The sequence below is a fragment of the Macaca thibetana genome, chromosome 7, assembly GCF_024542745.1.
Source record: "Macaca thibetana thibetana isolate TM-01 chromosome 7, ASM2454274v1, whole genome shotgun sequence".
In the NCBI taxonomy this organism is placed as follows: Eukaryota; Metazoa; Chordata; class Mammalia; order Primates; family Cercopithecidae; genus Macaca; species Macaca thibetana.
Genome location: NC_065584.1, coordinates 142,050,511 through 142,064,130, shown reverse-complemented (window position 1 = coordinate 142,064,130; position 13,620 = coordinate 142,050,511). Strand labels below are relative to the sequence as shown.

At 39.8% G+C, this 13,620-nt stretch overlaps 1 protein-coding gene across 1 annotated transcript; it reads right to left on the bottom strand.

The window, feature by feature from the left end:
• Positions 1–2,484: 2,484 nt before the first annotated feature.
• POLR2M (RNA polymerase II subunit M) lies at positions 2,485–13,142 on the bottom strand. The gene is made up of 4 exons (XM_050796837.1): positions 12,713–13,142; positions 10,306–10,953; positions 7,505–7,709; positions 2,485–5,488 (listed from the first exon to the last, which is right to left on the bottom strand). Exons 1-4 carry the CDS (start codon positions 12,823–12,825, stop codon positions 5,345–5,347), a joined length of 1,110 nt encoding a protein of 369 aa, XP_050652794.1. The 5' UTR covers positions 12,826–13,142; the 3' UTR covers positions 2,485–5,344.
• Positions 13,143–13,620: the final 478 nt, after the last annotated feature.

Genomic DNA, 13,620 nt, shown 5'->3' with positions numbered 1-13,620 from the left:
TGTCTGGCGTTAGCACGTGTTAAAGCCTGAATGCAGCCTTGATTTGTGGTATTCACCTGCAAGGCCATGCAGTCAAGGGCCTAAAATCTTGAGTGCTGGGTTCTTTTCTTAGCTGGCTCTAAGTGACCTTGAGCAAATCACCTCAACCTCCCAGTTATAGGAAACTGAGAAAATCCCACCACAGCCTGGCTCCCCAGAAAATGCGATGTGGATTACAGACAGGTCCTGTGAAAATGAAGAATTATCACTCCTATAGATGACTATTATATAATGAGATTAATCCTCATAATGTCTTCCACGACTCAGGTTAAGCCCCAAGCTTTAGCGCTTCCTTCCTTCCCTAGACATAGTCGCTTGAAAATTGAAGGCAAGAGTTCACAACTACTGCATTCATTCCATTTTCCCAGTTTAAACCTAAATGTGACTTTTTAAAAAATTCTTTCTCTTCCGCTTTTCCTCAGTCAAAACTACACAATACATCAGGTATTCACATAAAACAGCATTTTGAATTTTCTATTCAACTCAAAGAAACTAAAAATAGTCATCAGCATAGAGAGTAAGTGTACTTTAATCAAGGGCAAAGGTCCAAATCCCCTATCTCCTAAATTTCAATATATAAATTGTTAGAAAAATTAATGACAGAATATCAAACGTATTTTTGAAAATGAACGAGAAAGAATTTGCACTACCAAGGATTTTGTGTGTATGGAACATGACAAGCTGATTCTAAAATTTATATGAAAAGGCAAAGGGCTAAAAATTCCCAAGGCACTTTGAAGAGTAAGATGGTGGGTCTTGTCCCAGCCTTATCATTAAGCTATCATAAACAAGGCAATGGAATATTAGCACAAATGGGTTAATGGAACTGAAGAGCGAATCCAGAAGGTAACACAGACATATACAGATGCTTGATTCATGGCAGGAGAGCAAGGAGGAGCAGCTGGGAATGACCGTGTTTGCACTCCGTGCTAGCACCAGGGCTGTCCAGAAGGACCCCTCCCTCACACAGTCATGAATATCTTCCAGGTGGAATCAAAGACCTAACGTGAAAGGCAACATTATAAACCATCTTTTAACTATAAAGATTTTTAAAGATAAAAGATTATCTTCATGACTTCAGGACAGGAAAAGTCCTTAAAACAAGCCACAAAAGGCACTAAACATAAAAGATAGATTTGCCATTAAAATTAAGAATTTATCAGTCATCAAGAAGAGAATAAGGGCTGGAATGTGGTGGATCACGCCTATAATCCCAGCACTTCAGGAGACTGAGGTGGATCACTTGAGCTCAGGAGTTTAAGACCAGCCTGAGCAATATAGTGAGACCCCATCTCTGGAAAAAAAAAAAAAAAAAAAAAAAGAGAGAGAGAATGAAAAATAATCCCCCAAAAGGAGAAGACATTTCCAACAAAGCCAACCAAATACCAAATTTGATTGAATACCAAGGATTAGTATCCAGAATATATCCTACAAATCAATGAGAAAAAAAAAAACAGCTGACACAACACAATGGAAAAACAAAAAACTCGAATGGAGGCCAGTGTGGTGGCTCCTGCCTGTAACGTCAGCTACCCAGGAGGCTGAGGCAGAAGTATCCCTTGAGCCCAGGAGTTAGAGGTTACAGTCAGCTGTGACCATGCCACTGCACCCCAACCCAGCCTGGGCAACAGAACAACTCTCTCTTAAAAAAAAAAAAAAAAAAAAAAGACTTGAATGGGCACTTTTCAAAAGAAGAAATCCAGTGCCCAATAAACATAAGAAATGCTCATATGCCATTTCTAATCAGGGAAAGGTAAAATAAAACCACAATGAGGTCGGGGGTGGTGGCACACACCTGTAATCTCAGCACTTTGGGAGGCGGAGGCAGGCAGATCATGAGGTCAGGAGATCAAGACCATCCTGGCTAACACAGTGAAACCCCATCTCTACTAAAAATACAAAAAATTAGCTGGGCGTGGTGGCATGCGCCTATAGTCCCAGCTACTCGGGAGGCTGAAGCAGGAGAATCATTTGAACCCAGGAGGCAGAGGTTGCAGTGAGCCAAGATCACACAACTGAACTCCAGCCTGGGTGACAGAGCGAGACTCCATCTCAGAAGACAGAAACACACACACACAATGAACGCCTACTATATAAACATCATATTGGCTAAAGTTAAAATCTGGCAACACCAAGTGTTGATGAACAAGCACTCACACATCATGGAAGCAGAGGAGGGAATATAAAATTTTAAAGGTATGCATACCTTATAACTGAGCAATTCCACTCCTAGGTACACATTCTATGGAAACATGTTTATGTGCACAAAGATGCTCACTGAAGCATTACTTATAATAGACAAAAACTGAAAATCTCAAAGTACTCATCAAAGTGGAATAATAGTGGTACTAATGAAATGGCACATTACACAGCAATGAAAATGAAACACACCATGTGACATGAATCTTACATGCAATGTTGAAAGACACCAAACACAACATACAATATTCTATTTTTATGTAAGTCAAAAGTGAGCAAAACGTAAACCATATTGTTACACACATAACTGGTAAAATAATTCTTAAAAGGACAAAGGGAGAATTTAAGTCAGAATAGTTACCTCTGGGGGAAAGAGTGAGTGTCAAGAGGGGACAAAAGGAGATTTTGGAGTGCTGGCAGGACCTCCTCTGCATCTGGTTTGTGATTACACAGCTGTTGCTTTACCCATTAAACTCTGTTTTAAGTACTTATTTGTAGGTTATATTTCACAAAATTTAAAAGAACAAGGGAGAACCTGTACTTCCAAATATTAACACCAATTAAAGCGATAATTATTGACAGTGTGGAAAAAACCCAGAAGGCCCAGAAATTGGCCTAAGATACAAAAGACATAAGAATTTAATATTCTATAAAAATAGCATTACGAATCAGAGGGGAAATGGTGGTTTCAGATACTGAACCAATTGGTAAACTCTTTGAAATAAAATCAAATCCCTACCTTATATAATATACCCAAATACATTTGAGATGGATTAAAAATTTCCTTTTCACCCCAAACTTGTACTGATTTAGTTAATGTATATAAACAAAATTTAAATTCCTTTTGAAGACAGGTGTAGAAGTGAAATAAGAAAATACTAGAAGAAGAAAAGGACATTTATCCATTCTTGGATTACAAAAATAGTTTCAAGCACATATACAAAGGTAGACTCCTAAAGAAAACAACTTCTACACTAAAATATCACAAACTATGTTAAATGACAAGGCTAAAAAAAAGTTACAATATATGACAAAGGACGCACATTCTTAAGAACTTACAAGCCAAGAAAAGAGCAAATTCACCAGGTAACAGAAAAAATATGAATGAGCAATTCTCAAAAGAATGAATACAGAATAGCCAATGAACGTGGAAAAAAAACACAACCTTCACTAAGTAATAAAAAAAAATACAAATTTTAAATGTAGCCCTTTTCTGTAATTATTCAATTTCCAAAGATTTTAAGTAGTAATTTTCAATTCTGAGCGTTGGATATATTGCTAATAGGAATGTAAATGAACATTATCTCTGCAGTGAGTGATATATAAAGATTCTCGAAAACACTTTCACCTAACAATTTCATTTCTAGAGCGGTCTCTTCTGGAAATAAGTCATTTTGTATAGATGTGATTATTTTAAGATGTTAATCACATCACTATTTACAGATTACATTATAATAAATAATCAAATTGCTGAATAGGAAATCAGTCTTAAAGTTATGGTATATCCATGAAATAAAATATCCTACAGCTATCTAAAAAGCAAGATACTTAATATGGGAAAATGTTGACAATACATAGAGCAGACCACAAAGCAATGTACATTATGATTGCATTTTTGAGAAAATAAATGTATAACTATGATTAGAAAAATAAGTAAAACCACAACATCAAAATGTTAACAGAGGTTATCTCCCTAGGTGGCAGGATTACAGGGAACTGTGTGTCCAGGCACATGAACTCTTCCATATCATCCAGCTTTCCACAAATAACATCAAATTTTATGCTGCAAAATCATTTACTATTAGTTTTAAGAACTAAAACTAATGAGACTCTTAGGTCAGTATACTTTTCACATTTGCTTGAGGTGGGTGAGGACTGAAAGCAATAACTACACCTGGAAGCAAATGTGAACAGTCTTTTTCAAAAGTAAAAGTATTTAATTAAGTCCCAGTAAAACATCACCATTAGCATTTGAAGTTGTTCTAATTAATATTTTATTCTTTAACACTTTTAAAGACTCCAATACATTAGACAAAGAATTTTTTGATAATGTAAGTTAATTTCTCTGGAGACAACCATATAATCCTCTAAAATGACATGAACATTTATATATGAGACTGAAGTTTCTGCAGTCTATATCTGCCTCTTTGGGGGAAAAAAAGTAAAGTACTGACAATTGTAACAACAATAACAAAAAAAATGCTTTCCTTACCAAACATTAATGTTCTGTACATGAACCTATCATCTGTGACAGCAAGGAACTCAAGCCAGGTGATGCACAAGCCTTCACCTAGCTCAGTTAGCCTGGACTTTTCCTGTACCAGATTTGCCTGAAGTAACATGAGGTTATTTAAAAAGACCTCCACCTAGGTTGCAGTGAGCCAAGATAGTGCCCCATTGCACTCCAGCCTGGGCGACAGAGCAAGACTCTAAAAAAAAAAAAAAAACCCAAACCAAACAAACAAACAAAAAAAAAAAAACTTCCACCTTCCAGCATCTACTCAAAAGGGAATTCCTTCCTAATCAGAAGAGAGAGAACATTCTTCCTAAGGGAAGACAGAAAAAGGAGAAAAGCATTTGTTAAGCATTCTCCATGCATGTCTTCCTAAGTATTTCACATCCAATGTCTCAATAACCCCATGCAAACATGCATACAATTCTTTAGACTGCTCCCTTCATTACCCAAAAGAGAAGGGAACTATGTCTTCCTAATTGATTTTGGGTGCCTGGAACTAAGTATTTCACTGAAAGACATGTAATAAATGCTATTTGATAGTTAAGAATAAGGAAAAAAGCAAAGTTCTCTCTTTTCATTTGGCTTAAAGAAAAAAAGTATGTTCTACTATATACTAAAATATCAGACCAATACACAATATATTGCAAAATTTTAATACCATGTGGTTAAACACAATATTCAAAAATTAAACTTTTCAAGCACATGAAAGTCATCTTCTGAAAGACAAACTGGGATTTTTTTTAATAACTACCTTTGTGTAACTTTATAAAATTACTTCCCTCAACAATATCTGACACTGATCTTGATACTGGTTAGAAAGTCTGATGTAAGATGATGACACCTCAACGTCAGTGATTTAGGAGATTATCTTCAGAATTCATCAGAGGACCAATCGTCATCTTCATCCCTTACTTCTCGGTATCTCCCTGAAGACTCCCCTTCTGGATTATAACTCCGCATTTTAATATTCAGTCTTTCAGCTAATTTTTGCGCTGCGAGCTTTGCTTGCATCTCCTTTAAAACAAAGAGCAAAGCAAAAAGTTACACGTTCACATCTCTTCAATTTTTCAATGGGAAGTTATCTAGAATCAGCGATATGAGGGGTACTGACACCTCACCGAGTGCTCCCTTGGGCAATACAAGCCTGTTGGCTGTGCCCTATCAGACACAACTGGGTAATGCTTCTGACAGCCACCAGCCTGCTACAGTTGAAGTTACTGACCTCCATTAATATACAACATTGCATTGAAATACATTCCTCTATATAAGAAACTGAGTAATCAGCTTAGCACAACAACAGTTATAAATGCAGATGCATTAAATATGTGGGCACATGTACATGTATACACGCTCACATAACAATGTGACCTATCAAATGTCAAAAATGATTAATATTGTCTAGATTTCTACAACTGACAGAACCTTCTTCCCTAATAAAAATCATGACTTCTGGACTTGGGAATTACATTTCAATGGCAAAATGAAAATTAAGAAATTAATACTAAAAAGCTGACTATTCCTCTCCAAATAAAGTCCTACAGCAACTAGTATCTAATAAAAAGTCCAAGTAAATTTCAGACACTGGCAAAGTACTTAAAAACTGCTAAGGACTTCACCACCAACTCATGGTAGGTGGCAATGTCATTCCTAATTCTGTTCTTCCCTTTTCTCATGCTTTCTTGAGTTTCTTGATGTCTTCCTCTTCAAGCCATGAATATGGGTAAGTAAAAGTGGGAGCTATTACCTCTGCCAAGAAAACCAATTTAAAGATAAAGGGTTTAATTCAACCTAAAAATATCTTAGGATGGGCATTTAAGAGCCCAGAGACAATAAACACTTCCTCAATGCTACGGTCATAACAACTAGGCAGTAATTTTAATGCACTGAGAGAAAGAAATACGGGTTTTTTGAAAAAGAGCACCTTGAAAATGCCAATCCATGCCAAGGCTTTTATGAAAAGCCAAGGCAGATTAACAGCCTGTTTTGCTGGGGTTTTTTTGAGACAGGGTCTCACTCTGTCACCCAGACTATACAGAGTGCAGTGGTGCGATTGCAGCTCACTGCAGCCTCGACCTCCTGGGCTCAAGCAATCCTCCCACCTCAGTCTCACGGGTAGCTGGGACCACAGTTGCATGCCACAATGCCCGGCTAATTTTTTGGTAAAGATGGAGTCTAGCTATGTTTCCCAGGCTGGTCTCGAACTCCTGAACAGCCTGGTGTGATACTGGCTGGTACACTAGTACCTGACTAAAATCTAGCTAAGCAACACCTAGGAAGTGAGACAGGATACTGTTCTCCTGGAGGCTAAAATTGTTACTAAATACTTCTAAACTTTTCTATTCCCCTGTGGTGCTTCACACTTATTTTCTCCCATCCCATTACTCTGTATACAAACTCTCAACATACAAGTTTAAAGTTCAATGCAAAACACATGGAAACAAAGTGCTATGCAAAATTGATTAAGTTGCCAAAAGCAGATTTTTTCTCTTCACATAGGCCTGGGGATTATGCTCTGAAACAGTGTCTCACTGTCTGCTGGCTATACAACATTATCCTCCCACTCCTTCTATGCCCTCCCCTGTACTGCAGGAGATGGAAGCCTGGGAACTACATTTTTCTCATTCTCTAACAAGGGGTCTGGGTTACAGTCCACCACTCAGAAGCTGTCACATGGGTTTTACAAGGTGAAAGGGAGAGATGCGATGCTACTACTATCCTAACAGGAACAGGCAGGTACATGAGCTTCAAGACATGAAATTCTACAATAGTCTCCCCACATTTCCTGGCAAATCACCACTTTCATGTTGAAGGTAGCTGTGATCATCTCTAGCCATTTCCTGCAGTTCTATCAACTTTATGACTCTGAAAACTAATGGCATAGGTCTCTGAAAACTAGTGGCATAGGTCTGAGCTCATGGAAGCGCCTAATCCCCTCTATTCCATTCCTTCCTCCTTGAACCTGGAGTAAATTCTGGCTTATGTAAGAGGCACCAAACAAACAGACAAGAAAAAAAATAATACTCTAAATACCTCATAATTCTGTTTCTGTTGTTTCTGAAGTGCCAAAGATTCTTCTATGGAGAGCAGCTGCGTAGGCATATGGTGAAGCGGTAGAAGCCGAGCTGCTGTGATGTCATCAAGATGCTGCTTATCCCTGCGCCGCCGCTCTTCTGAGGAAATAGGAGATCCGCTTTTCTGACAATGACTAGACGAATCATTTTGTCGAAAAGGTAACCTGATAAAAGGAAAACTTGTGCTATATAATCAGACTATTTTATTTGTAGACACATTTAAAACATTCACAGAAATGACCTTTACCTCAGCAATTAACTCTCCTCCAAAGGTAACAGTAAGCAGTTTACCAGTATTTATTGCTCTAACAAACAGGGGTGTGTTTGTGTGCACACAGGCTCTTGCCTTTTCCTTCCTTATTCAAACCTTATATTTCATCTGGAGCTTTTTTTTTTTTTCATGTATCATTCAAAGAACATTTGCAAAAGGGCTTATTGCCCAGTAGAAAGAAAGAAACATGTAAAGTTTCAGTGCAATATAATACCAGAGGTACTATGGCAGATATCTCAACAAGATACACTGGAACATTAGGAAATGGCCAGTTCTAGTGGGAGACAGGGAGGCTGTAAGAAAAGCTTCTAAAAAGCTTTGAAGAGTCTTGGAATAACTGCTTACCATTTAAATAAGGAGAGAAGTGCATCCCAGCAAGGGGAGTGAGAGAAAGTACAGAAGGTAGAGAGACTCAGCTTTTCTGGCTACACAGAAAAGACAGCCAGAAAGAAGGCTGGGAAGTAGGCTGGGCCCAGACTGCAATGAAGAGTTCTCCGTAACAAATTCAGATTTCCATCTTACAAATTTCACTCTGGCAGCAGTGGAGACTGACTGGTAGTTAAGACTAGAGGTAGAAGAGGCCACAATTATAGCCCGAGAGAGATGAGAGTCTTCAGAAGATGAAGAACAATTATAGAGATGAAGATCAAAGAAATAAGTAGGTCTTCATGGCTAGCAGATACGGAGATGAGAAAAATGGAAGATACCTTAGGGGAAGAAAACAAAGAACGTAGTGGTCCTATTAGGAAATATGGAAATTACCTTGGAAAGAAACAGAAGTTCCACTTTGTACATGATTAAGCTGAAGTGCCTAGGAACACCCAAGTGGTCAAGTTTCATGGTTAATTGGCTATGCAAACCTAAAGTTCTGGGAAGATCTGGGATAGAGGTGGACAGGGGTCAGCCTCCAGCATCCAGGTGATACATGAAACCAGAAGAGTATGCAGAAGGAAGAGCAGAAAGGACCCAAGGACACTAAATGACCCCACCTTCCAACCTCCAAGCCACTTCTCACATGGAACCCTCTAAATCCTTGTCTATGGCATAAGGACTCCTCAAAGCCCTGTCTTTCCTGTTCTCCTCTAACTATACAGAAGGCTCCCTGTCTCTTCAACTTCCTGAATTCTTGGTAGCCCTCATCACTATTCCCTTACCTCTCTCCCACTCCCAGCTAAATGACCGTAATACAGAGCTGGGATTAATGTATTCTTTGTTGTATTTATTGACTAGATGATGGTTCTAGTTTCCTAAAATGTCATCCTGGAAGTGAAGAAAGACACCTCACTGTACACAAGAGATGACTTGATCACATTAATGCAGTATAATCCTGATTTTCTATACGGCAGAAATAAAATGTTTTGCGGTTAAAATGAATGCTGGGGTAGAGTTAAAGTCTAACAAAAAAGAAGCATGTGTTAGGCACTTTTCACTAGAGATTTTCTGTTTTTCAAAGAAAGGTAGTAGTAATTTAACTTTGTATTTGATGTTACATACTTGTAAATACAGTATAGGAAGGTACCTTTTGAGTTGAATGTTACATTTGCTGCAAGTAAATAGCAATTATTTTCAAAAAGACTTTACTTTTCCTGAAATTTCAGAAACAAATTTATGGCAAGGAACTGATAAGGAGAGTTTTTGCCTATCCTGCCTGAATCTATTTTCAGTTTTTCAAACTCTCCTCAGCTTCCTTCCCCCTGAAACTGTTATTATGTAGCTTAACTCTTTTCCAAGGGTGTAAACCTTGTGTCCTCATCTAGCTCTGAAACTCCTTGAAGAACATGGTGTTGTATTACATTATACATGTATACATTACAGCCATGTTTTTAAACTTGAGGTATAACATCAAAAAGGCAAAGAAGTTTAAGAATCTTGACTTCACTGTGTCCCCACAACACCTGCTGCTTGCTTACATTCAGTGAGCATACAAATAATTTTTGCTGGAAAGCCGATCAGCTCCTGCAATTGCTTTACCCTTAGTTCACAGACTAATCAGAGAATACACTTTGATAGTACACTAATCAGAGCTGTACACTAAAAAATAGTTCTGAAAAAAAGACGTCATAATAAATTCTCTCCAACTCTGTGTTTATTATGAAATATTGGCTAAGCGTCCTGAAATTTAATATTCCCCCAAGTGCTATTTAAGACCCTGTCAATTACTTGGTTTCAAAACTAAGTATTTTTCAGCATGAACCTTCCACTCCAGCCAGGCTGGTCTCAGTGTTTCCACAATATGTTCTTTCCTAACTACAAGTAGTTCTCATACAAAGCCCATGGAACTTAGAGCATTCTCCTTATTTATGAGAAAAGGTCTTATTATAAGTTGCCCAAGCTGGTCTACAACTCCTGGACTCAAGCTGTCTTCCCACCTCAGCCTCCTGAGTAGCCTAGGACTACAGGCAAGCACCGCGACACCCAGTTTCTCTTAACTTTTTGAGTTTAACAAATAATCATGTTCCTGTTATAGGCCTGTTTCCGATGGTACTTACACATTGGTTTTAAATTTATGCAGCTGGGGCACTGGATTTTTGGCTCGCATTTCTAGCACTTCCATGTAATGAGGCTTCTTCTGAGTCCCACTAGAAAGGTCTGTCAAGTTCTTAGTACTTGCGTTTTCTTCTGACTGTTGTTCACCTTGGTCTGCAATGGTGATCCTCTGTAACCTGTCAATAAACAGGTTGTCAAAGCTGCTGGAAGTATCTTCTGCTTGACTTGAAACACGACGCTGCGGGTGATGCTCACTAGCTTCAGATGAAGACGGTACCCTGTCTCTGTTGCTGGAAGCTGGGCCCTTAATCACTGTGTACTCAACCTCTGGAGTCTCTCCATCACCTTCATGAGTAGGATGTCCAAGTCCCTGGTTTTGTGAGGTTGTTTTAGATGACTTGATATTATCTACAGAGGAACACCCAGGAACTAGTGATGAAGTATCAAGTATCGGGTCAGAATTCTGGGCCTTATCTGTACCCACATCAACTTCTGCAATTGCTTTTTGCCTTAGCTTACAGTCTAAACTAACAGGGTGAAACAGTTCACTTTTTCTTCTAACTTCTTCATGTTCTGCAACAGCAGCTTTCAGTTTGGCAACAGAGTCAAAGATCTTTTTACCTTTGTCGGGCAATTTGCAAATGAATTTTCTGTCAAATGGAAACGAATACATATACATTACAGCCATGTTTTTAACTTGATATATAACATTAAAAAGGCAAAGCATTATCTTCAAAGAAAGAAAAGCTGATTTTTAAGTCAAATATCTGATTTCTAACTGCCCCAAAACAGGAATAAAACAAATAAAACGGTCATTATCCAAACAGCACAAAAAAACAAGGGAATGCTGGAATAGGGAATATATGCCTCATTTGTCTCAGCAAATTAGAATTTCGGCAAAAGTATTTTAAGCATGTAATAATCACATAAGACATTCTAAGAACCAGCAGTCATTAAAGTGCAATCCCCACAATTTGGGGATGGGGTGGAGTGTGGGGATGGGCCTATTATTTTAAAACTACTTTCATAATAATACTAAGATGTTATTTCCCTCTCATTTTCTCACATGGGTACGGCGGAGTTTTCCAGTGGCTACATGACATATGATGACATCATTGTTCTAGAATAGAATGTGTGCTTGTGTATGCTTATGTTTTAAAGACTTCAGCTGTATTTCTGATAAGTAAATAAACTTCACTAGACAGAACACATAAAATAGTTCTTTGGGATGTCAAAAAATCTTAAAGTATAAAGGAGTCCTGAGACCAAAAAGTTAATTCACTACTACACATTAAAAACCTATTCTCACAAGGTAAAAACACCTGCCTTGATCCCAATCAATTATTTATTTGTCCCTTTTGCTAGATGACAGAGTTCCTTTTTTGATTCTCTTTTCTTTAATTATACAATAAATGGAGAGAAAAATCTTAGGTCCTTTGTTCTTTTTGACACTACATTCATTCCCACTATTTCAACTATTAACAACACTCTACAGCTGAAATTCCTATGTTTTCTATATTTTTCCAGAGTTCTCTCTTTCTTGAGCCTAATGACAACTTCTCCAGCTTTTAAGTGTTTGGTTTTCAATTAGTCAAATGTCTGTCCCGCTCTCCCCTCAACTCTGAACACCCTACGTAAAATCAACCACGGATCTATTCCTCTCCCTGAATATTCCTATTTTTGCTAGTGGTCTTCCATACAAATTGGAAAACTCAGCCATCTCTGTCAACTACATTTAAATGACTCTATGCTTAAAAGTTCTCCCAATCCCTTCCTAGTTCACTTTCTTACAACTGTCTCGTGGGGAGCCTCTCTGAAAACAGCCATCTACTGTCTCCCGCTTTTTATTCCTTCAAACCATCTTTTGCAACAAGCTGCTAAACAAAGCTGCCTGAAAAACAAAATCACTTTTATCACGTGGCTCCCTTGCTTAAATCCGTTAAATCAACCAGCTGACTGAGGGTCGAACTTTCCCGGCCTAATAAACGCCTCTTCATATCCCACTCTTCCCATTTCCTACGGTTCCTGTAAGCGTAGAATCCAGAGACGAAGCTGACAATTTGTTATGGGTTAGGGGTGCGGGCGACAAAAGGGTTTAGAATGAAGACTCTTGCTTCATGGAACTAACACAGTCCCCGGGTAAATAAAACCAACGAGGGGCTACTAACTGCCTGCAACAATAAGTAGCCGTTCAGTCCGAGCCATCCTCGCAGGCATACGTGCCTGGCCAGGAAGAGGCACGGCTCTGCGACAGCAAGCCCTCCGTCCACACGCCCGTAGGACTGAGGCGAATGTGACTGAGGCAAGGTCACCTTCCAGGGAAGGAAACAGAGTGGGGGAGGGGAGGGGAGCGCCCAGGGAGCTCGAGCTGAAGGAGCCTGGCGGAGACTCCGCGGGACCCCAGCTTACTCGTTGCGCAAAAGTCTCTCCTGGCGCTTCAACATTTCCCGCAGCTCCACCAAACTCCGCTGCCCCAAGTCCTCGGGAGCTTGGGGCTCGAAGCCGCGGGGCAGCGAGGACATTCTGCACAGGCTGAGGCTGGCGCGGCGGCGGGCACTCGGCTTCCTCGGCAGGCCCCGCTGCTAGCGCCGGATCCGCGGACTGCGGTGACTCCGGGGCTCGAGCGGGAGTCGCCATTTTCCCGGAAGAACGGGGTCTTCCTCGAGCCGAATCGAGCTTTATTGAAATGCCGGAAACAAACACGGACCGGGAGAAGGGGGCGTCCGGAGGAGCGCTAAAGGGCGGAAATTACGTCGGAGGACGCCGGCGCCTGGGCTTGGCGCCCTTTCCCCTCGTGTGAGCATTCATCCGGTTGTCAGCTGTTCATAGGTTTATACAAAAAGTATTTGGCGCCAGCGTGACCTCACCAAGCACTATGTGTTAGTCAACAAAGAGCCACGTCCTCTGTTATAGTTGGGGTTTACAGAGTTGGCGCGGGGGACGGAGGGACGGAGAATCAAATAATAATATAATAGTGACGTTGGGGTGGGCACCTGGGAAGGTATCTCTGAGAAGTGAAATACAAGTCGAAACCTGAAAGATGAGTTGGCCGTTAATAAGGTAGAGGAGAGTGCGGGACAGGATTTGGGAGACTCCGGCCTGTGTGTGGTGCCTCCTAGCTCAGCTTAGGGACGTCCTGAAATGTTAAAGTTGGAAGGTTCCTTAGAATCAGCAATTCTTTTCGGGGCTCATTGCATTTGGAGCAGGACTTCATTTGTGGCACTGCCTCAGGCATTGTTAAGACATTTGGTGTTTCTGGCTTCTGCCTGCTAGGTGCCATGGCACTCCCAAGTAATTGCAAAAATCCAAAATGTCTC

Coding starts and splice junctions, on each gene's coding strand:
- POLR2M (XM_050796837.1), bottom strand. CDS start 12,825: ATGTCCTCGCTGCCCCGCGGCTTCGAGCCCCAAGCTCCCGAGGACTTG. Junction 10,954..12,712: donor GAGAGACTTTTGCGCAACGA/GTAAGCTGGGGT, acceptor TCCATTTGACAG/AAAATTCATTTGCAAATTGC. Junction 7,710..10,305: donor CATAAATTTAAAACCAATGT/GTAAGTACCATC, acceptor TCCTTTTATCAG/GTTACCTTTTCGACAAAATG.